This window comes from Mauremys reevesii, linkage group 1 (genome assembly GCF_016161935.1).
Source record: "Mauremys reevesii isolate NIE-2019 linkage group 1, ASM1616193v1, whole genome shotgun sequence".
Taxonomy (NCBI): domain Eukaryota; kingdom Metazoa; phylum Chordata; order Testudines; family Geoemydidae; genus Mauremys; species Mauremys reevesii.
Window position 1 is genome coordinate 159,232,422 of NC_052623.1, and position 25,308 is coordinate 159,257,729.

General features: G+C 42.2%; 1 protein-coding gene across 1 annotated transcript in view; it reads right to left on the minus strand.

Moving 5' to 3' along the window:
• TRAPPC10 (trafficking protein particle complex subunit 10) overlaps positions 1-18,426 on the minus strand; it is an 89,057-nt gene extending 70,631 nt beyond the window's left edge. Inside the window, exon 1 of the mRNA XM_039511511.1 lies at positions 18,184-18,426. Within this exon, the coding sequence (XP_039367445.1) occupies positions 18,184-18,280 (97 nt within the window). The 5' untranslated portion in view covers positions 18,281-18,426. The remainder of the gene's footprint in view (positions 1-18,183) is intronic.
• Positions 18,427-25,308: the final 6,882 nt, after the last annotated feature.

Sequence of the window (25,308 nt, forward strand, 5' to 3'; positions counted from 1 at the left end):
ATGAATTACGTAAGGGGTTCTCAAACTGGGGTCAGGACCCCTCAGGGGGTCGCGAGGTTATTACATGGGGGGGGGGGAGAGAGCAAGCTGTCAGCCTCCATCCCAAGCTCTGCTTTGCATCCAGCATGTATAATGGTGTTAGATATATTAAAAAGTGTTTTTAATTTATAAGGGGGGGGGGTCACACTCAGAGGCTTGCTATTTGAAAGGGGGCACCAGTACAGAAGTATGAGAACCACTGAATTACATTATCCCATAATCATACTGCTCTGTACTCATCTCAGAGCTGCTTATGACCTTGCAGTAAATCTTCAATCCCTAGCAAAGTTAACATGCTGCAGAAGAGCAACATATGATGTTAAGATATTGCCACTTCTAGAATTGTAATTTCAGAATTTAAAGAAAATTATTGGATTGTTAATTTCTGATTATTAGGTTTCAGTGTATTTTTTAACAATAGTATTTCCCTTCCCTCTAATATTCAGCTTTCAGTGATTGCATTAGATTAGAAATAGAAAATACTTTTTAAAAATGTTAAAGCTAAGGTAATGACTATGCAATACAGACAAACACAAGTATATGAAAACTTCATGAAATTTTAGATACCAGTATCTTCTCATAAGACTTACGCCTCAGTGACAAATTTTAACAAATCTGAACAATACGGCAAAGAGGATAATGTTGCTAGAAATCACCCTGCACAAAGTGTAATAAGTAGTTTAGCATAATATATGCAACTGCATCACACTTCCCTGTAAATATTTTGCATAATATGTATAAAATGTACTGCAAACACAAAATAGTAATACAGAATGAATTAGGGTGGATACAATTGACATTGCTCTTTGTGCAACACTGTTCATGAATAATTAGAGTATTCACAATGGATTATCTTCTATTCATCAAAAATAAATTCCCATATCATCTTACAATAAATGAAAAATTAGTTTTCAGTTCCTCATATGCAATCTCTCACACAGCAAAAGCCATAAGTAACTGCCCAACTTAGAATTTAAAATCCCTTTCCAGACTTCATTTTTAAAGCTCACTCATTGTGCAAGTTAAAGATTGTTTACAATTAGGCGTGTGGCAATTCTCCATTTTTGGAGTGTAGTGTTCCCACCCTGTCATAAACAGATAGTTAAGGGTTAATGTCTCTTTTACCTGTAAAGGGTTAAAAAGCTCAGTAAACCTGGCTGACACCTGACCAAAGGACCAATATGGGGACAAGATACTTTCAAATCTTGGTGGAGGGAGTTCTTTGTTTGTGTTCTTTGTTTTGGAGGTTGTTCGTTCTCGGGACTGAGAGGGACCAGACATCAATCCAGGCTCTCCAAATCTTTCTGAATCAGTCTTATATTTCAAACTTGTAAGTAGCACAGGCAAGGCGTGTTAGTCTTATGTTTGTTTTCTCAACCTGTAAATGTTTCTTTTGCTGGAAGGATTTTTACCTCTGTTTGCTGTAACTTTGAACCTGAGGCTAGAGGGGGTTTCCTCTGGGCTATATGAATCTAAGTACCCTGTAAGCATTTTCCATCCTGATTTTACAGAGATGATTTTTACCTCTCTTTTTCTTTAATTAAAAGTTTTCTTTTTAAGAACCTGATTGATTTTTCTTTGTTGTAAGATCCAGGGACTTGGGTCTGAACTCACCAGGAGTTGGGGGGGGGAAAAGAGGGGAATGGTTAATTTCTCCTTGTTTTAAGATCTAAGGGGTTTGGATCTGTGTTCCTCAGGGAAGGTTTTGGGGGGACAGAAAGTGTGCCAGACACTGATTTCTGGCTGGTGGCAGCGATACCAGATCTAAGCTAGGAATTAAGCTTAGAAGGGTCCATGCAGGTCCCCACATCTGTACCCTAAAGTTCAGAGTGGGGGAAGAAACCTTGACACTCCCTATACACATGATCACATATAATTTGAAAGCTTATTTTATGTACATGTAGATGAGGTATGATGTGGAGCTGTCAAGTGGTGCATATGCCTGTAGGTGAGGTAAAACAATGGTACCTAAAATGAGAACACGTCACTTCTTGCAGTTCCAAAAACACTGCAACATGATTATGACTACAATTTTTACTGTAGAAGCAGCCAAGAGTCCTGTGGCACCTTATAGACTAACAGACGTGTTGAAGCATAAGCACGAAAGCTCATGCTCCAACACGTCTGTTAGTCTATAAGGTGCCACAGGACTCTTGGCTGCTTTTACAGATCCAGACTAACACGGCTACCCCTCTGATAATTTTTACTGTTTAAGCTAATTTCAATATCTTAATGTGGTGCTTATTGGTTAAAGCTACCAAATAATTTATTAAAAGACACTGATTTTGCATGGGCACATTTTTTTAGCAAGTGGCAAAAATGGCAAATATCAACATTTTGCAATATACAAAAATGAAATGTTTTCACATTGCATATTCTTAATTGTCAAAGTATCTCACAAGTGATGATAATAGTTTTCTATATTTTCAATTGAAATTTTCTGATCAGATAAGTTTTATACTGAAGATTGTACATGAGTAGCAGCGGATTGAATGCCCATAGTTTGTACTGCATAGTGGGTTGATAAATGTATGTGAATTCCTAATGTAATGCTTCTGCATTTGTAAGCTACTGTACTTACAGCAAAGCATCATGTCTGCCTGCTAGAAGGTTTTAATTTGTAACTGCCTATGCATTCCCTACCAGCCTTTGAAATATTCTAGAAACTAGCTTAATTCAGTGACACTTATGCACAGTATTAGTGTTAAAGATGACAATATACAGCTTCATATTGGGCTTCAATCAAAGTAAGTGCTCATTAAACAAAGGGGCAATTACTAATATACATCTAATTTAGCACAAGTCTGTATATTTGTGAAAAACTGGTAGTGGTGATGCTAATGCTAACAATACATTTTGGGAATTTTACTTCTACAGGAAAGTTACAGTATATGAAGACACGGAGGATACAAGCCCCTTAAATCTTACATCAAAGAGAAAGAATCTCCGCAACCTTTGAAAAATGTGCTTTGTCAATAAAATCAAAAGAATGCATAAATCTGTCAAAAGCTACCAGTGCTGGACAGAATTCTGTGATGCTGGCAGCAGAAGCCAAGAGAGATGAATTGGTGGCTACTGGATGAGTTTTATAGTTTTAGCATATTGGTGGCTCATCAGCTATCACAGGAATTGCTTACAGAAACACACAAGCAAGTCGACTTTGGCACGAGTCTGTATTGAACCCAGGAAAGAAAACCGATTCTGAATCTGTTCACAGAGCATCATGTTCACCTGCTTCTGTAGCCACCAGAGCCAGCACATCTTCCAGCAATCAGATCTGTTGCACTGTTTGCTTGACTTGATTGCTAAGGATACAGTTTATCCCTCAACATGTCTTTCTTCCTGAGTAAAATGAACCAAAGCAAAATCATCTAGTTACACTGCAACAACACAATCACCTTGTGACACCACATTTTATCAGTTGATTGAAAAGAGAGAGAGAGAATGAATGATTTTATGTACAAGCTCCTCTCCCACATCCAGGCTGTTACAAAGATATAATGCCCTACTTCCCTCAGATGGAGAAACTGCAAGCTATTCCGGTAGAAAGTTACAGGCAAAATTAGAAAAAAACAGTATGGTTCTGCAATTTAATTCTATGCGCAACATGCATAAGGCAAGTCTACCATTGTTCTATGCAGTGTAACAGTAGCTGATGCTATCCAAGCTATTAGTAATCTGAAGCAGGAACTTAAGTCATTCAAATATTTTGTGGGTGTTCTTCTGGTGAGTGAGCCTGATGAACAGCTTTCAAATGAACAAGTGGTTTGTACTATGTCTCTTTAGTCACTCAGTCTGAAATAGCCAAAATGAAAGCCTCATAATATAATCCAAAGCCATGTGATTGTAGTTAAGAGGTCAGCTACTTTTGTGCCCCAACTGGTGCAGGAGTTTGTCCTTTGGTTGATAAAGAGGCATATAGTTCAGCCAGCAATGAGTTTAATCCTTTAGAAGACATTCAAAGAAGGCACCTCTCAATTGCAGAGTTCCAAAATTATCACACTACCGCACGGAAGTCTTGCAGCACAACTACCCTATGAATTCTGCATCAATTATAGTGAGCTGAGGGTTTATCAATAGGGCTGCAAAAATTGAAGCAGAAAGATTCCAAGGAGGCGTGTTCATTCCAAATGGAATTCTACCACTTTCCGGAGGGTGGAAATCTCATTCATGAAGGAGACAATATAAACACCAACATACAGACCATTGCTGGAAAGAATACGTCCCATTTAATGACTAGAGTGGGTTTCAAGAACAGCGTGCAGGTAGTGCTGCATCACAGGAAATACCACGTAGTCTCCCTGGGTAATCAGAGTATCTTATACAGCAGGGGTCAGCAAACTTTCAGAAGTGGTGTGCCAAGTCTTCATTTATTCACTCTAATTTAAGGTTTTGCGTGCTAGTAATACATTTTAACATTTTTAGAAGCTCTCTTGCTATAAGTCTATAATATATAACTAAACTATTGTTGTATGTAAAGTAAATAAGATTTTTAAAATGTTTAAGAAGCTTCATTTAAAATTACATTAAAATGGTGGTGACCAGGACCCAGGCAGTGTGAGCGCCACTGAAAATCAGTTCACGTGCCGCCTTCAGCACACTTGCCATAGGTTGCCTACCTCTGTTATACAGTATGCAGTGTTTGAAAAAACCTAGAACAGACCCAGAACTGACTTGCCATGAAAACGTATGCAAGAAAAATCAATTATATGTACAGTCAGCATACTCTTCCCTGAACAGAACGGTGTACATGCCAAGGCAATAATGACTGGTAACCCAAGCACTCAGAGATCATAATGATGAACATGATGATGATAAAAAGGTTGACTGGAAATGTCATTAGTGCTATTACATTTCAATGATACCTGTAAAAATTTATTAGATTTTGTTTTACTCTTTGGTTTGTTGTTGTGATGCTTTGAGATCAAAGAAATCCAATTTTATGTCTTGAAATAATAGTCATTAAACTAACTGAAATGAATGCAAATATATTAAAGTGGTCATTTTAATGCATTGATGATGTCATTGTTTATCGCTGTTTCTATGGTAATGGCCCCACTTAACAGTTCCACATCATGCCTCATCTTAAGTAGACATAAGTAGCTTTCTAATGACATATGATGCGTGCATGTATAGAGGGTACATTAAACTGACCAAATCAGTGGCCTTTCCTGCTCACCTAAACGTGAACGTTCTAACCGATTTGTACGACAACTGGCAAGCTAAGTTCCCTGTAAGCTGCGCAGCCATGCAGCAGCCTATTAAGCGCCACACAGGTGTTCAGGGAACCCACCCTCGGTGGACCTGCCACAGCCAGGTGACAGGCACCCAAGCCCCAACCCACCCCAGCCCTGATGCGGCCTGGGGGACAGGCACCTATGCCCCAGCTCCAGCGCTGCCGCCATGGGGAGAAGCGCCTCTTCCCCCCCCTCCCCCAGCCCAGGTGCTGCTGCAGGGAGAGAGAGGGGAATCTTCTCTCCCCACCATAGCCACAGGGTAGCCTGTACCCCAAATCCTACATCCCAGGCACCTGCCAGAGCCCATACCCCCAGCTGGAGCCCTCACTGCCCCGACCCCAACCTCTGCCCCAGCCCTGAGCCCCTCATCTCTGGCCCCACCCCAGAGCCCACAGCCTCAGCCAAAGCCCTCACACCCCTGCACCTCAACCCTCTGCCCCAGCCCAGAGCCCTCTCCCACACTCCGAACCCTTCAGCTCCACCACATGAATTTTGTTGTGTGCACCAATATGGAGGTGATGTGTCACACATCACCTCCATAATGGTACACAACAAAATTAATTCCGCACATGTGTGGGAAAAATTAGAGGGAACATTGCTGGCAAGTATATCATAATTAGGCAAATATTTAAGGGGGTTTTCCTGCTTCAGCAGTCTCTGAAATTTAAGAAATTAAGGAAATCCTTAATTACATGAAGATTACTGGCAACATCCCTTTTTCTGAAGATTATGAAATATATCTATTTTTGCACCTGGTGGTGGTGACTTAACTAGGAAAAGTTTTCAGTTTTCCTGTCATTTCTTAGTGCAGTGGTGTAGTTCATCCAAGGTTCCTTTCCATCTGTAACTCAGGCCAACTGTTACTGCGACCAGGAGATCATGTTTTGAATACTACACCGAAGTGGAAAGCAGAATAAAAAGTGCCCCAGATTTAAGCAGCCACACTACTCAGCGTAGAACATAGGAGACGGTGTAAAGAGGTGGTAGGGCAAAAGGTAGCCATCTTTTATTCTCAGCAAGGTATCAGATGTTAGTAAGAAAGACACTTTTGTATATGATCCTCCTAGGGCAGTACTTCACAGATTATTTGAAACTGTGGTCAATTTTATGCATCATTTTCAAGGCCTCTCAAATCTCTCTGTACCTGGCCAAGGTAGAGAGAAAATTTCAGCTATGCATTTAAGCCAAATTTGGTACCACAAAATGGAGCGTTACTCCATATACATAATGCCACAAAGCAATAGCTATAAACCTTCTTCAGTCAGGCCAAAAGGCTTCCCTGAATTAATTCTTATTTGACCTAGACCATATCTTTTAGCAAAACAACATCAAATTTTGACTTTAAATTGTTTCAATGGTTAATTACCCTCACTTAAAAATTTGCTCCTTATTTCTAGCCTGATGGTGATTAAAATCAGATAAATCTCAAAGGAATTTCATGAGAAAGAAAAGGCTAGCCAGAGGGCTCCCCCATGTCAACTTTCAAAGCCCTGCTACAAACAATGTAGACGTTTGAGCTTCACAAAAAAAGTGGCTGATAGAATATTTTAGAATGGAAAGTGTTAGCCAGCCTAAAGACAGGAGGTAACAGACAATATCAGTGATCTGAACATGATCAGAAGAATCTTGCTGAAGAATATAAATGTAGAATTGGAGCCAAAGTATTTATATAAAAACTATGAAACATAAAACATACCAGTATTCATTTTCCATAAGTTCATCAGCGTTTAGTTTAACGTTGCAATATATTAGTCTGTCAAAACACTCTAGTCCATTGACTTGCTATTATTTCAGGCATATTCTTATGTTCAAACTAGTAGACAGAGGTCAGGTACTTGAGCTGGCCTACAGTACCTATCTCCTATGGAGTGGAGATGTCAGTTCCACCTACCAGCCTCTTAACTTTCATAAAGAAGAGACAGATATTCTTCGAAAACACAAAGATGACTTATTAAGGAAGCAATAAACTCAATTGTGGTTGCCCCAGAAAGATAGGCGTGAAGCCTGGTCCTTCACAACCCCTTTAGCAATAAATTCCAACAGAATAAATCCTAAACAAAAACACCCCAAAACTATGCTGTGTCACAACAGATGACCTTGGTTTGAATTAGGTAGCTGATGGCGATATCTGTCCTTGCAGCTCAGGTTCGTTGGATCTTGGACCTACGACTGACCGCGCAGCCCGGTTATGGCAGGATGAACACTGGACCATCCATGTACAGGAACCAGGAAACAGCAACGCTGGAACCAGGATCAGGTAGGTTGTCTCAGGTGTTAGATGACATTGATTCAGGAGTAAGATGTCATCCAGATCGATGGGATAGATTTTGATCCATAGAGGTGATCCTTGAAGTCCGTGCAAACAAGACTGATACCGGGTGTCTCTCAGATGAACAGTCTGGTTAGGGCGCACAATCCTTTTATATATTCTATGGCACAAACATTCCAGGTTTAAACTGGTCTAAACTGGACCCCCTAGTGGCTGTTGCTCTTTTCCGCCACAAGTGACAAGAAGAAGGGTGACAAATATGGAGTCAGAGATGTTAATTGTCCAGACTCCATTTTGAATCACAGGGTCCCTTAGCCACATTACCTTAATTAACAGTTCCTTATAATTATATGTTAAAAACACATTAAATTCAGTATAGACATCAACATGAACATAACTGAGCATTTATATAGGGAAGTTTCCCTACAACGTGATTCTTGAAACCCCATGAAGCCTGTTAAAATGAGAGCATTCTGACCCATTACATAGCAAACTGGAGAACAGATTTTAATATGGTGCCATAGGAGCACAACAGTGTTGTCAGCAAAATATTCATTTCTTGTGACACATTTAATAGATATTATTCGCTTAGTACAGTTTCTTACAGGGTGAATTGATTTAAATCAAGGCTATTTAAATCCATGTTAATCAACTTTTCCATTTGTACTTCAGTTACTTTCTAGAGAAAGGTGCAAATGCACCGGTTAATATAACCATTAAAATCTATGATTTACAACTAATAGAGCCTATACACTAGATTTGGAACATCTTTATGCTACCTAGGTGGGTACACTAAAATGATATATATTTATTTAAGTAATCATATAGCTTAATATTTTCAGATTCTAATTAACTGAACACTTGCAGTATGCTAGAAAACAGTGAATAATCTATTATTTATTAGATGATTCCGTCAAGTGATATTAGGATGGTAACTGGCATTTAAACTCAACAGCATATACAATTAAACAAAATGAGCCCTTACACAGTACCACTTATTAGTGTCGTGTATATAATAAACCTTGACCTCAAAAGTTAGAATGAGAGGAAAAATGATCTTTCTTTAGATAGAAAAGTAGCTTTTAACTTTTGATAGAAGCTCATGGATTCGGCATATTTATTTTTAAATGTTTTAATAGATAATGTGTAGGGCTTCATATATTTTGTATTGAATTTAGATTTCATTTTAAACAGTTTATTTTTAAAAAGAAAAACTGTAAATAAAATCAAAATCCAATTTAAATAATTTTTTAAATCATCCATTTTCATCCACCCTGGTTTCTCAAGATAGTCTGAAATAGAACTGTACAGTCAATGATCTCCAGATGCCTGTACTGTACCACAGAAATTTAACTACTCAGTCTTCACCATAGTACTTTTCCTGCATTGCAATCCAGGAGCATTACACCAGACCTCACAACTGATTTAAGGTTACAGTTTGTGAAATTTACTATAAGCTTAACATTGAAACAAATTTAATCCCCATTATTGCTGATTTTGTGCTAACAGCAAGTTATAGTAGCTGGAGAAGCTAAGCCACAGAGGACAGCTACTTTCAAATCACCGCAGTTCATACAAAATGAACTACACCTTAATGGTCTAGTAACGGCTTGGTGGCACCATAGATGGGAAATGACAGTTCTGATCCAAGGGCTATCAAAGGCTAAAAAGAAAAAATCCCAACATTTATTGTTGGAGAGTGAATGTAATGAAATGGAACACTCCACATTGCTCCCCAGAGACCCCGCTAGCAGATACTCCCAAAGACTTCAGCATTTAGACTCTTGAGCCAAAAGGATCAACACTATAACAGAATCCCTCAGGGCAAGGGCAGGGTGAAAAGAGCTAGAGAGAAGAAAGCCTAGATGACCCCTAACCAAAACAGTAATAACGTTAACAGACTGATCATAACTTCCACATCCGAGGAAGACTAGACAGGAGATCTATTGCTGCAAACTGATAATGCACTCTACTATATACTATACACAGAGACTATTATTTTAAGTGATAAAAGAAGCTATTTGGAAAACAACCTAAGATGACCCTTAAATGAACAAGCTTGTTACACCAATACTTTTCCAAACAGCAAGAGTCTCAGGATTTTTAATTATAAGTATGTAGCATTTCACATGACCTACAGTTTATACCAGATTAAATAGCACCCCGTGAGCAAAGAACCAGAGGTACTGAGTTAGATGTAGTCATGTATTTGTAGACTAAATGCAGACTAAAAAAAGCAATGCTAGATGGATTAGAGTCTCAGTTTTGTTGGCTCTATACATATTCCTCCACCTCTTAAAACAAAGTAATTTTATTTTTGTTAGACATATATTTACAATATTTTGGCCTTTTAATGCTGAAAACCTAGAATATAACTAGGGCCCTACCAAATTCACGGCCATGAAAAATGAATCACGGACCATGAAATCTGATCTCCCCTGTGAAATCTGGCTAGTGTAGGGCTGGGGGGTTCTTACTGTGTGCTGGTCTCCAGATGCTAGTCCCATCTGGGATGGGAAGTAACTGGACTTCCTCTTCCCCTGCAGGTGTCACTCCTGAGGCCAGGTGAGACCCACCTCCAGGAACCTCCCCCAGCTGCAGATAGCTCCAAGGCTGCTGGCTGTGAGCCTAGCTCTGAAGGCAGCACTGCCATCAGCAGCAGCTCAGAAAGGGGGCAATACTGAAACACCTCCAACAACAGCCTTGGGATCCCCCCCCCCTACTGCCCCCTTTCAGGTTGAGACCCCCATGGATTCAAAACTGAAATTTCAGAATACCTGAACTTTACAATTTTTTAAATCCTATGACTGAAATTGGCCAAACTGGACCATGATTTTGGTAGGGCCCTAAATATAACTAAAGCTACCACACCAAGTTTAAAAAGTCTGGTTCATCTTAACTCAAACGGAGACGCATACTTCTGATTAGTAAAAATGTCTGCCTCATCTCTTAAAGTGATGGAAAGATCTTTACAAGGGAATGGCAGCACATATATTGTTCCTTAGGGGAACATGCAGGAAAGCATCTAGAGTAGAGCAGCAAAATCAAAGAGTCATAAACCACCTTCTATCTGCAAATGGTTTATGTCTGGAACCTATAGTAACTACTTCTATTTTTTCCTTCAATTACTCACTGTTGACCCATCAATTTCATCAGGAGTCTGGAAGATGCAAGAAGGGCCATACAACAATGTGAAATATATCTAGCATTTGTACAGTGTCTTTCTTCAGAGGGTCTCAAAGCACTTATAGAGCACTGGTGATCTGTAAGAGTCTTTCATTGGACTTTGATGGGTGCTGAATTAGGCCCTAAACCAATTAACTATAATACAGGCATTATGTCCATTTTACATGAAAGGAACGAGGCACAATTTTTTCAGGAGTAGCTGTGGCAGTCTGTATCCTTATGTCTACCCCTCTTATAAGGCTACAAAATTTTGTACAAAGTATGCCTTGTGAGACATCATTTGAAAACTCACAATTTGCTGATTATTGCCCTGGTAAAATGGTGTGGCAACATTGTATGTAAAGTTATAAGATTCTACTACAGAATACTTCTGAGATATGTTCCAAGTTTACAAGAACAATCACAAACTAGTTCCTCAGAAACAAAAGGTAAACCAATGCCTCAGCCAGGTGTCAACAATATCAAATGGACTATCAGCTGGTCAAGTTGCTATTATTCGGCAGGAAAAGGTGTGAGCAAGAAATTTATATCTTAACAAAAGAACAGCTGGGGGTTCCCGTCTCCACAGGTGGCATCAACACCTGAAGGACAAGGGAACTAAGGGTATGGCTACAGTTGCAGATATACAGCGCTGTGAGTTAAACCCACCTTGGTACAGCTGAGCAGGGAAAGCGCTGCAGTCTGTCCACACTGACAGCTGCCAGTTCACTGTCGTGGCCACATCTGCAGCTGCACTGGGAGTGGTGCATTATGGGCAGCTATCCCAGCATTCAAGTGGCTGCAATGTGCTTTCTAATGGGGGGTGGGGTGGAGTGTGACAGGGAGCGTGGGGGGAGAGAGAGTGGGTTTTTGGAGTGCAGAGAGTGTGTCAGCACGCTGTCTTGTAAGTTCAGACCCCCCTCCCTCCCCCACCTCTCTCTCACTCACTGAAAGAGAACAGCAGCTGTTTCTTTTTTTCTCATAGACCAGATAAGCAGCCGCTCGCCAAAACAGACCCCAACCCCCCTTCCCCCACCTCTCTTCAAGCAAACATTAGCTGTCAGCACTCCAAACGGAGCCCCCCCCACCTGCCTCTCACTCATTCAAAGCAAATAGTAGCTGTGTTTGGTTTTTTGATAAGCAGCCCCCAAAACGGAGCTTTGAAAGGGCACTTCCTCCTCTGGAGTTCACAACAAAACAAGAGGACGCTTCAGTTAAAAGGATTATGGGAAGTTTCCGGAGGTCAATCAGTGCGTAATAACGTTACTCCCCATTTACACTGGAGCAGCAGCATCTCAGCCAATATGCAACAGCTGTTGTTCCTCTCGGGGAGATGGAGTACCAGCAGCGCTGTAGCCGTGGAGACACAGCGCTGTATGTGCCTTGCCAGTGTGGACGGGGAGTGAGGTACAGCACTCCGGGAGGTTTTATTGCGCTGTAACTCGCAAGTGTAGCCAAGGCCTAACACTGAACTGGAGGTGTCCTGTCCAAAAGGAATCCAGCCAGTATGACTGCTGAAGCATGTGGTGAGAGACCTTTTCTTTGAATTCATTTAGCTTAAGTTATATATTAGCTGCATTTTACCTTTTTTTTCTTGTAACCAATTATTACTTTTATGCCTCATTACTTGTAATCGCTTAAAATCTTTCTTTCATTAATAAACTTGTTTTATTGGATTGAAGTGTTTGAGAAACTTCATTTGAGATAACAGGAGTTGTGCATATCATTTTCTATTAATGAACTTTATATGAGCTTTTATTGTCCAGAAGAGGGCTGGGCAGTACAAGATGTACTTTTCTGGAGGAAAGTCTGGGACTAGAAGTTGGCTGGTGATGCTCTGCAGTGTACTTCAAGAGCAGCTGGCCATAGCACTCATACAGTATAGGTGGGAGTAGGGTGACCAGATGTCCTGATTTTATAGGGACAGTCCCGATATTCAGGGCTGTGCCTTATATAGGTGCCTATTACCATCCACACCATGTCCCAATATTTCACACTTGCTAGCTGGACACCCTAGGTGGGAGTAATTTACATGCTGGAGGCTGTGTGAGAGCAGACCAGGAGTGGCTGCTCTCACAGCAACACAGGGTAAAAGGCATTCCAAATTGGAGAATTGACGGGGACAGCTGTTCAACAGTCTAAATTGTACCCTGGGTAATGTCACAGTAGTTTATAGTTCTGGGTGCCTAACTTTCTACATCTTTGGGGGGGGGGGAATGGTTTTGTGGTTAAGGCACTGTACACTGAGACTCAGGAGACTAGTGTTCAACTCTTAGTGCTGCCACAGATTTATATCAGAATTATAGCACTGTACACCCACCTTGCACTGGTATTTAACATTCAGACAAGGTGTTAGTCCATAGTGTCTTTAATCTGCTAGTCTCGGATTCAATCCAATGTGCACTGTTATGCAATTCAAAACCATTCCTATTTTACAGCTGTTTGGTGACCTACCAACGTAGGCTAGATTTTAACTGGAAGCCAAGATATAGAATGTATTATATGTCCCACAACCAAGCCCTCAAGCTATATAATCTCCTCAGAAGAGTTCATTCTTATGCTTTTTTTAACATTGGTAATAAAAATGTACACTATCTAGTGGTATACTCAGTTTAAATATAGTATTTAAATAGCTTAAATCAGATGGCACCATTTCAAGTTAGTGTAATAAATTTGAAAGGCCTTTAGATTTAGGTAGTATTGAAACAAAACATGAAATCGATAATTCTAGAGAATATCTAATGAAACTGAAGGACTTTGGTCGTTTCCTTGTCTGGAAAGAAACCAAGGCCCTAAAATCAACTTTACAAAAGACAAATAATGTGAACAATAGTGCTACTTATAATAATTTTTTTAAGCAAATACAAGAAATTGTCAGCAGGTTTTATGATCTGGGCAGGAGTCGTCTGAGGATCAACGGGGAGAAAAAAAAAGCATATTTTTTCCTAGCAATATCAACTGTCTCAAAAATGGAACAAATGCAACTACCAAATACTACAGTGGGGGGTACAGGAAATCAGCAAATTTGGCTTAACTTATTAGTAGCACTAAAGGTTATTCTATGCAATCACCACCTACAAAATACTGGCATACAGGGTCAGAGACATTGTAGGTAAATAAGACAAGTACCTAGACTATTTATAACAGAGTGTAATATTAAAAGATGATGCTCAGAATATGACAAAGGCCACTTAATTAAGTAATTACTGTCCTTTCTGCTGCTAAAGCGAAAAGACTCATGAGATTATTTAGACAAACCTAGAAGTGCAAGTCCAGAACAGCAGAAGGAAATATCCCTTAACTAATTCTGCTCCTTTGAAGGCTATGTCATGCAAGATTCCCACTCTAAGGTCTCAACTTTCTAACACAAGCTACGTTGGAAGTCTCCTCTAGCTCTGTGATTTTTGGCGGTCAGTCATCAGTAGTTGGAGCATGAGTTTACTCCCTCATGCTCTATTCAAATGCCACTACCTCAAGCCCCCTCTAGAACCTACTTAGTGTGAGTTCTTAAAAGTCACAAGAGGAGCTCCCACACAAACTTCACTTGCACACAAATACAAACAGGAACTCACAATAAAATATTCACATTATTAAAAAAAAAACAGCAGTATACAAAGTAAGCAGTATTATTATTTGTTGAATTACTTCTATCATCATAATCCGGCTACCAATAAAGTACTTTTGTTAAATTATTTTCTGTACTAGTCACATGGACATTTTGTACTGTGTAAGATTTAAAGCATTTTCTCTCATGTGATATCAAGTACAGAAAATATTGCAGGAAATTGACAAGGGATAGAAAACAACTCAGAATTCTGATGAGGTCACAAACCATTCAAGCTTTACTGTCACGGTTACCATGAACTCGCCAGATCACCTAGATTTAGGTATGTAGTCTTTAAGCCCCTTTGTTTTCAGTTTAAAACAATTTTTACCAAAAAATTCCCAGGTTTTACATAAAGTACTTTTTTTTTTCTGATTTCCACCCTAGTTTTGTATCATTCAAATATATAAATAACTTGTTTTATTAGGATATACAATACATTGCATGAGATATGTATTTTCATAATACATTAATGTGTATATGCAAAGTTGCCTGCTGAAGTAAGACTGTATTAGTCTAGAAGATGCACATAATAAAGAGGCACACAAGATCTGAAGTGTGTGAGCATCTGAACATACTGATGAATCTCAGGTACACATTTCAAGCTGTTAGCAGGTAACAGTTAAAAGATCTGACACTAAAATGGGAAGAAAATGAAAATCTGTATCAGTACATTTCAGAACACAAGGAAGTATTCAAAAGTTTTTAAAAAACAAAAACAGGAAAAAAGGATGAAGTTGAGTGTATGCGCTGCAAATGGTGTGGCCCAATTATTATACGTAAATATTTATAGGCTAACAGCTCTAAGTCTACAACAGAAAACTGTTTATTCAAACAAAAATTTTATTTGGGGATTAGAGATGTATTGTTGTCTTAAACTCAGAGAAGCGTGTTTTGAGTTCTGTTTTAGTTTCTGCAGCAAACCACACTGATGAACGGAATTCAAAGCACTAATCTACTGAATACTTTCCCCCCCACACACACAATATTTCCATCCACCAAAATAAACCCTGAGATTTACCCACAAAAATTATTAATCGTTTTTTGCACTGATTTTCACCTGCTTTTGTTGTTGTGGTGATAAACACTGATAAATTCCTGGGAAAAATTAAACAAAATAAAACCTGAAAAAGAAGGGCCCTAGTAGTCTTATAGCTCATATATCTAGATTCACATATAGTATCTGTAAAAGTACTTCCACAAAGCCCTGAAAAATCCTCAACTATGCACATCTACAACATATACCTCACCTCCCACAAGCTGGGTCTTTACCACCATCTATGTTGTGTATAGGTGATTACAATCTTTGGGACTGTAATCTCAACACTTTTCACAAGCACTAAATTCACTTGCAGTTTGTAAAAACACAGATGTATTTTAAATTCCAAAGTGATTGGCGCTAAATGAGAATGGAATTCTAAGTGTGGCATTTTGAAAAGTTTTAAGGGGTATCAGAATTGACAGATGAACAACAGACCCTGTATGAAGCACAAAATATTTAAGTCTGAAGTCACATTTGGCAAGGTGAGTAACAGTTAAAAATAGTGAGTCTATGAACGCCCTCCTCCTTAGCCCTATAGTATTAACATAATACGGTAATAAGGAAAGCATGTCTATTTTTCTTAATGTAAGTTTGGGGTAAAACTGATTTGAAAGGTTCTTGGAGTAGGTGGAAATAGAAGGAAGGTTCTACATATCATTAACTTTAGCTCACAAGCAGTATCAATGAAGAAACAAACAGGCACAGGTACTCGTATTAAAAAAGACCACATATTTTTAAGTACTTTGAAAGACGTGAAAACATCATTCCAGGCTGCATAAGTAAATCTTACTGAGTTTATAGTTAGGATTCTTTTCCATGTACCAAATCAGTCTAGAAAGTCAGACAGATTTTACAGAACTCATCAAATAAAAAAAATGTAACATTGTTAAAGTAAGAAGGTGCACTGTATACCCAGTGGGTTTGGGTTTATTTTAGAGATAGCTTGGAAGTGAGCACAGCACATAGCACTAAAGTATTCAGTGTGCTCAACTGACAGAACTTTTTGAATAGGCTATTTCTCATGTTGCTGATATGAAAGTGGAAAAAAAACCACCTATAACTCTGGCCCAATAGACACTATGAACAAGCAGTTAACAGTTCCATTTTGTTAAACAAGGGAAGAAGTTTCTTATTTCAATTAAGTTTAACTGTTTCTCTGGTCTTTTCATACAGCAATTAAGAGCCTCTGATGTTTTTACAGGGACCACCGCTTCTCACAATTATAACTGGGAGTGCCTGTAAGTCTATAAATACTTAGATAAAAATAACTGAAGATTTTTTCCTGATATAATTCCAAGTTAATTGCTGCTTTTGGTGTGTACCAAGTCAGTCCATACCTGTATGAAGCTGATATGATTATGTATTCCGAGACAGCACAACAGTATTAAAACTGTTAGACTGTTCTTCACCTAAACTCTAATCTTGTAATTGTGTTTGATCTGATCCCATCCCTCCCTAGACTTTATCCTTCTCCAAGCCTCAGGTTTGCTCCTTCCCAATCACCAATGCCCTCTAAAATTAACTTCTGACCTGCCTCTCCCTCAGCTTCTTCCAAAAGCAGTTCATCACAGCATAACTATACATTTGATCAGGTTTTTTTTGAAGTGTTAACGTGCATTCCAAAAATAATTCTTATAAGAACTGTACAACTGCCAGTAGATACCCCATAAAACTGGACAGATGGATTGAGTAGGACTTGCAGAGAAGCACCAATATTTTAAGTGACAGATGGGACAGAGAAGCACTCATGACTTTCCCTCTTCCCACAATCATACCTGAATGGAATTGACTGTGGCAATTTGAAGGATGAAAACATTTGCTAGGATTGGGCCATACTTGAATGAATTCCTTGTTGCTAGCAACTGATAAGCCTACAAATGAATCTCAAATTTTGGTGCCAAGAGTTAAAACATAGAAAGGTTTGAAAACTATATGTCGCAAGTCCACTATGTCAGTCATGAAGACATATCCCTATATCCTTAAGGGAAATTTTTGTTTTTGTTTTCTTACTGAGAACATTTGGTTCTGTAAACACATAGAAATAGTCATAATGGCTCATCCCCAAAATCCATCTAGTCCTGTATTCTGTCCCTGACAGTGGCCAGCACCAGACAGTTAAAACAAGAAACAACATAAGGATTGTGTAGTAGGCAGGCACAGGGAAGGAAGCCTGCATCAAACATTAGCTCTCATCCTAATCTCCAACACTGGTTTACAATATGAAGCATGAACATCTCTTCTAAAATCTGTTAGAATTAACTACTCTTTCTGTAGATAAGATTATCCATTGTAACATCAAAGCCAAGCTTTTTACAAAACCTAAAAATCAATAAATGTTTACTACTTTTTTTTTTTAAATCTACATAAACGTTTAGTGTTAGAGAAACGTAGATGCCCCTGCACGGGCTGTAAACCCAACCGTGCAGTGTTGTAAGCCTGAAAAAAACCACACTGGCTATTAATTATCACCATCACCACTACTACTGGCTCTCCAAAAAACGAGGGAAGAAAAGAAAAGGAACCAGCGTAGGGAGCGGCGCCCCAGCTTCCCGGCGCTGCCACTTTCTCTATCCTGATGAGGCGTTAGGACCAGGGCGATTTGAAGTGTCCCCGACGTGCCGCTGCCCAGAGCGCCCGGTGCCCGGCCCAACCCCGGGCTCTGAGCGCCCGGGCTCCCCGCCCTGAGCCCCGCTAGCCTCGGGGGTGCCCGCAGGCCGGGCCCGGTCACCTCCGCCGGGCGGACTCGCCGCCACCCGCCCTCCAGGAAGCCGCTGGACCCGGGAGCCCCCCGGCCCAAGCGGCGGCAGGCGGCGCCCGGCTCACTCACAGGTCACGATGGGCTTGTTCTCCATGGTGTAGATCACCGGGGGCTGCGGCGGCTTCTTCTCCTCCTCCTCGGCGGCCGCCGCCGCGGCGGGGTCCATGGGCGGGCGGGGTCCTCAGCCCCGGCTCCGGCTCCGCGCCATGGAACCAGCGCCGCTGCCGCCGCCGCCTTCCTCCCCCCCCTGCCCCGCGCCGGGGGCCGGGACGGGCCGCTCCGTGCTGGGCTCCCCCTCCCCCCCGGCCGCGCGCGCGCTGCCCCCGCGGCCCTGCCCCAGAGTGAGGCGAGTCTCGCGCTCCCCACTTCCCGTGGGGCTGGCGGAGCATTACCGCTTCCGGGGGGAGGGGCGGGGTTAAAGGGAAGCGGGCGGCGCGCTGCCGACACAACACACGTTGGGGCGGGGCGGGGCGGGACGGGAGGACGGTTACGCAGAGGGGCGGGGCAGGGCGGGTGCGAGCTGAAGAGAAGAGCCCGGGCGGGCGGGGCGGACAGAGGGACCAAGGGGCGGATGGGGGAAGGGACGGACAGACTAGCGGGAGCCTCCGGGGAGCCCCGCCCCTGCGAGCAGCCCCGGAGACCGCCTGGCGCGGGGCAGGGCCCGGCAGGTGACAGGCTGAGGTCGCGCCTGGGCTCTCCCGGCCCCGGCTGCTCCTCGCGGGGGCATCCCGGCAGCCCTCTCCGGTCCCTGAGTCGTTAGCTGCCCGGCACCCTCCCGTCTGGCTCCTCACGCCCCCAGGAGCAAACCCGCCCCTCCCATCCGTTCTCCTTGGGGCGCCCTCCAGGCAGGTTGCGCCCCAGAGCCGGGGCAGGGAGAATAAGCACAAGGTTGATAGCAAAGTCGCGTGTTCAGTGGTGAACTCGTGAAGAGAAGCAAACGGGTGCAAGTTACACAGACAAAAAACATAAAGATGCAACCTCTGGTTTTACACTTAGGAAGTTAAAAATCCCTTTTCCAACCTCATACAGCTATTGCTGAGTTCCCTGGCATAGCCTCTGGCCTAGCACCGACCTCCAGTGTTACACACACAGCAGACCACCTAGATGCTGGCCCTCAGTTTCTGGCTACCTTTCACTTCAATCCCCTTTTCTTTTAACAGGGATTGCAAATTGCAGGGGACTTTTCCTTTTTGCCAACCTATGGTGATTCATGATAGGGGAAATTCCCTCCTTGTTTGGTTTTACAAGACTGGCAGTTTTCTTTTCAATATCAAGTTGTTTCCGTGTTTTCCCATTAATTTTAATGGGTCACCTCACCTCATCTTTTTCTGGGTTGTACAATGCTAGGTGATTGGAGCTAGGCTCATGTGGGTAGGGAGGCAGACTGTCCCTGCCTTGCTGACCACCCGTGGTGAGTGGAGCTGAATGTTGTAGCACAAATACATAAATTCATAACTGCAGTCTGTATATGTATCTGATAATGACTATCAAGTTCAGAACATTACAAGCTATCATAAAAGACCTTACTCAACATGTTTTTACACAGTAACTGGTATACAAGCAGTTGATTCAATTGCTTTTTCTTTGGGGTTCAGACCCCTGTTCTCCCATTGGATGTCTGGACCCTGATTGTCACAGACCCCAGAGCCACTGGCTACAGTGCGGGGCAAGGAGTGGGGTTTTGGTTTTTGCCTCAGTGTGGGAGGGGCTAGCTGGAGCAATCTGGTGGCACTCAGGCCAGTTTCCAGCATAGCACGCCACTCAAAGCTGCTGGGCCAGGGAATGGGTGGCCAGTCCCTTCCCTTGAGGTGAGAGATAACTGGGCCTAGGCATCTCAGAGTTTGTGCTGCTCACACAACAGCAGGGACGCTGGCCCAGGCTGTGCCTGGATTCTTGCAGGCGCTGGTGGACCCAGCCCACAGTCAGGTATCTGACAAAGTTGTAAATAGATAAAGTCGGGAAGATCATAACTTTTACTGGACCAACTTTACCTCATTTAACCCTACCTTGTCTCTCTCATCTCTTGGGACCAACACAGCTACAACTAGGGTGACAGATGTCCTGTTTTTAAAGGGACAGTCCCATTTTGGGGGACTTTTTCTTATATAGGCACCTATTACCCTCTGCCCTCTGTCCCGTTTTTTCACAGTTCCTATCTGGTCACCCTGGCTACAACAATACTGCAAATAAAAGTTGTAAATAGTTCAGCAGCATTCGTTTATGCCCAAGTTTAGGGATGGATAGAGGCAATGGATTACAATGGAGCACAGCTTAGCAAACAGACCATTAGTTTAATTAGTACCTTGACTCTTCTATAGGTGTGAGGGTAATCACTAATGTAGAGGCAATTATATGACTTGTGATACTATGCCTCTTCCCCCTTACACTGGAGACCCCCACCAGGAGCCAGTGATGACTTGTGACATTACTTTTCTCTTGCTCTGCAAGGAACCATGACATTGCCTCTAGCCAGTGCAAACCAATAAAAAAGATTCCCAAACTTCAGGCTGCAGAGAACTGCATAGGTACATAACGCAGGCTCTCATTTCTAGCAGCTACATTCAAATAAAATAGCTAAAAATAAACTAAATTTTTCCTACTATTACTTTTGTATGAAAACAGTTGCTGTAGCTGTGTGAATATGTTTAGGAGAGGACATAGTCTACACAGTCATGTGTGAGAGAAAGGGTGTTCAGAAGAAAATCACTCTATTATGATAGAATCATAGAAATGTAGAACTGGAAGGGACCTTGACAGGTCATCTAGTCCTGTTCTGTGCACTCAGGCGCTTCCTGCCCGCGCCGCTTCCTGCAGCCCCCATTGGCCTGGAGTGGCGAACTGCAGCCAGTGGGAGCCACGATCGGCCGAACCTGCGGATGCGGCTGGTAAACAAACCAGCCCGGCCCACCCGGGGCTTTCCCTGAACAAACAGCGGCCCTAGTTTGAGAACCACTGCCTTACATGCAGGGGCGGCTCTAGGCACCAGCAAAACAAGCTGGTGCGTAGGGCGGCAAAAAAAAGGGCGCCCCCCTGCGCCGGGGGGGGGGGGGCGGCGGGACCCCGCGCATGCCTGCGCGAGGTCACGTCCCCCGGGAGGGAGGACGGACCTGCGCAGGCAGGCATGACTGCGCGAGCCGGCCGCTCCGCTGGGCGGCTGATCTCCCGCGGCATGCATGTGGCAGCTCAGCGAGCCGCCGACCGCGCGCGCCAGCCGCCCGCAGGTCCAGCGCCGAGCCACAGCCACGGGACCACCAGCCTGCAGTCATCGCTGCAGGTCCGCTGCTCCCGCGCCCCGCCGGCCCCTCGGGCATGACTGCTTGGGGCGCCCCAAGCCCAAAGCTGCTTACATGACATACTTTGTACAATATTTATTGCAATTTTGCAATAGTGGTGACTGTATTAGTGTAATTAGTTATCATTCTTTTTTATACAGCTTCACAAAAAGCTTTACTGAAGTCAAGATATATCACCTCTACTGCTGCCCCCATCCACGAGGCTTGTTACACTGTCAAAGAAGGATATTAGGTTGGTTTGACATGATTTGTTCTTAACAAATTCATGCTGATTGTTACTCGTCACCTTATTTTTTTCTAGGTGCTTACAAATTGTTTGTTTGTTATTTGCTCCATGATCTTTCTGGGCACCAAAGTTAAGCTGACTGGTCAGTAATTCTCTGGGTTGTCCTTATTCCCCTTTTTATAGACAATATTTGCCCTTTTCAAGTCCTCTAGGATCTCTCCCATCCTTAGGGTGACCAGCTAGCAAGTGTAAAAAATTGGGATGGGAGTGTGTGTGTGTGTGTGTGTGGGGGGGGGGGTAATAGGAGCCTATATAAGAAAAAGCCCTCAAAATCAGGACTGTCCCTATAAAATCAGAACATCTGGTCCCCCTACCCATCCTCCACAAATTCTCAAAGATAACTGCTAATGGCTCAGAGATCTCTTCAGCCAGCTCTTTAAGTATTCTAGGATGTATTTCATCAGGCCCTGGAGACTTTAAGACATCTAACTTGTCTAAGTAATTTTTAACTTGTTCTTTTTGATGTTCACTATGTTAGTCATCTGATTATTGTTAACTTTTTTTGGTGAAAACTAGGGTTACCACCTGGCCAGTATTTGACCAGCGTGGCTGTTTGTTTGGTTTTTGATTTTTGTTTTTTTATGGATTTGCCAGTCTACCTTCTGTAATAAAAAGTTGTCTCCAATACATTCCAAGAACGTGTTGGATAATCTGCGTGCTGCAGTATTATTTTCCTAACAGATATCGGGGTAGTTGAAGTCCCCCATCCCCTCCAAATCCTGATGTGACCACTCATAAAACGTCAGAGAAATCTGACCTACAAAACCCCTCAAAAATCATCCATTATAGCTTTAAATTGAGAACAGACTACTTTTTTTTTTGTCAAAACCCTCATGTATTCAAGACTCACTGCTTATGTGAGTAAAGTCATTAAAATGGTAGTAACTGGCAGTAAATAAGCCTGACAAAAGTGAACTAGTAAGATCTAGTCAGAGTGATATTGTCCAACACATATTAGAGAATGAAGGCATGGCAAGTGGTAGTCTTTTGTTTGTTTTTTAGTTAGTTTTGTGCTGCTAAAAGTTGTTGGTTTGAGAGGGTGACATAGGAGGGTACAATCCAGGCCAATGAGTAGCTGTCTCACCCCTGCCTTTTACAAAGCCTTGCTGCTGTAGCCTCCAACCTCGACTGTTCACGAACAGTCTCCCACATGTAAGTCACTCCCAACTATGTCTCTGTGTGTGCTGCAGCCAGCCACACCTTGGCTCTTACCAGACTTAAAAATTACCATAGGGTGACTCCAACACACTCCCAGTCTCACATTTTTCCCCCAGAAACATTTGTCCTGTATTGCCTAGCCCTCTCCTAGACAGTGCCAATATATTAATTTCATTATTCCTTTAAGGCAATAATATGCACACAACTTGTTACTCCAAATGGAGCTACCCAGACACTTCAACTTGAACACATTAGATAAAAGAAATTTATTAACTACAAAGAGACAGATTTTATGTGAGTACAAGTAATGAGGCATAAAAGTCAGAAATGGTTACAAGAACAGGGTTTCTCAAACAGGGGTCACTGCGTCTGTAGGGAAAGCCCCTGGTGGGCCAGGCCAGTGTGTTTACCTGCCCCGTCCACAGGTCCAGCCAATCGCGGCTCCCACTGGCCACGGATCGCTGCTCCGGGCCACTGGGAGCTGCTGGAAGTGGCACGGGCTGAGGGACTTACTGGCCACTGCTTCCAGCAACTCCCATTGGCCCGGAGCAGCAATCCACGGCCAGTGGGAGCCGCGATCGGCCGGACCTGCGGACGGGGCAGGTAAACACAGTGGCCCGGCCCGCCAGGGGCTTTCCCTACAGAAGCGGCGACCTCTGTTTGAGAAACCCTGTACAAGAAGAATAAAAGATAAAACGCTTACTGGTGCCTAACTTAACAAACTGCATTAGATTCAAAGCAAAGTTCTTTCACCATATGCTTTCAGCAGTCTTACTGACATACTTTTTAAGTCAAGACCCCCTCCCCCAGAGTTCAACAGCTGCTTCCTTTGTCTCTTCAGGTACAGTGAATGCAATGGGCAGGAAGAGAGATAGGAGCATCTGCCCCTTCCTTTATAGTCCTGCTCCTGCTTTGAGAAGCATTTCCAGGTGGAAGCAAGGCAACAGAGTGTGTGGAAAGAAACTCCATACTGTTTCTTTGCTAAGATATCGATTTTTTTGGCCCTGCCCCATACTTTCCAACCAAAGAATGGCCACTTAGCAAGTAATAGTCCATCAGCCTTGTTTACACTTGGCTTATACATGTTTTGTTATTGTTTGAATGTACTACATTGTTTATTTAGGCTGTTTAGGTATGTTTAGAGCAATTGTATGGATACCATTTGGCCTTTGGATTGAATAAAGGAATTAATGGTTCAATTACTATTGTGATAATATCCTGCATACATAATAATAATTCCAAGAGTAGAGAATCATTAAACAAGACAAATACAAACTCAAAGTTAGTTCAAAACATAATTTTGCTTATGTTTTGAAAAGTGAGGTAAGACATTGCTAGTATCCTTTAGAAGGAAAGGGGGAGACAAAAAGGTCAAAGTAATTATGGACAGGGAAGAGTAGGGTAAAGTGAAAAACAAGATATTCTTAATTCTTTGAATGGTTTATAATTCATTTACTTTCTTTATCCCTTTGTTTTCTCTGATAGTACCTAAAGAGCTATCTTGTCTTGAAATCATATATTTGTAAGTGGCCATTAATTTTGTATTTCAGAATACACTAACACTGATCATTTTATGGTTGCTTGGCCATTGTGGCTCCACAATTGTCTTCAATTTATCTCTTTGTGGTCAGCAAGATAAAATCACAGTTTCATACACAAACCACCACACACTACTGTGGTCTTGAGCCCAGTGAGCAAAGCAGCAATCTTTGCTATTTATCATTTCAATCTCTGTTGTGTCACACACCTGAAAGTTTTCTCTAGTCACATTTGAAGACATCCATGTCAGCAGAACAGGGCTGCAACTGCAGTTTAGATGAGGAGGCTATTAGAAAGGAATATATGATTGTGGGGTGGTTTATAGCCAGTTTGAAAGTCTCTGAACAAATATTTTCTCCTAAATCTCATCATCATCATTAGCACCCAGAGATAAAAAGTAGCATGGGGGGGCCCTGTTGTTCTAGGTCAGGGGTGGGGAATCTTTTTTCTATCACAGGCCATTGACCCACAATAAAAATAAATTGTGAGCCAAACACAGCCTCGTGGCGGGAAGGGGGGTGGCGCCGAAGCTCAGGACTTGCCGTGGGCTGGATGAAATTAATCAACAGATTGGATCCAGCCCACAGGCCGTAGGTTCCCCACCCCTGTTCTAGGTGCTGACTACACAGAGAAACAGGAGGCACAGTCTTTGCTCCAAAGAGTTTACAATCTAGCTATTGAAATATGTCACTGAATAATCTGTTTTATTGTTCTTCTTAACTCAGACCTATGTAATTCTCTTCCCTGTGCTTCTGGGAGAAGCCATGTCCCATAAGAATTAGTTGCAGGGCTCAAAATTTTCAAAAATAACTAATAATTTTGAGTGTCCAACTTGAGATGCCTTAAAGAGGGCTAATTTTCAGAAAGTGCTGAACATCGACTCTCTGAAAAATCAGGCCCCTTACGATGCCTTGAAAT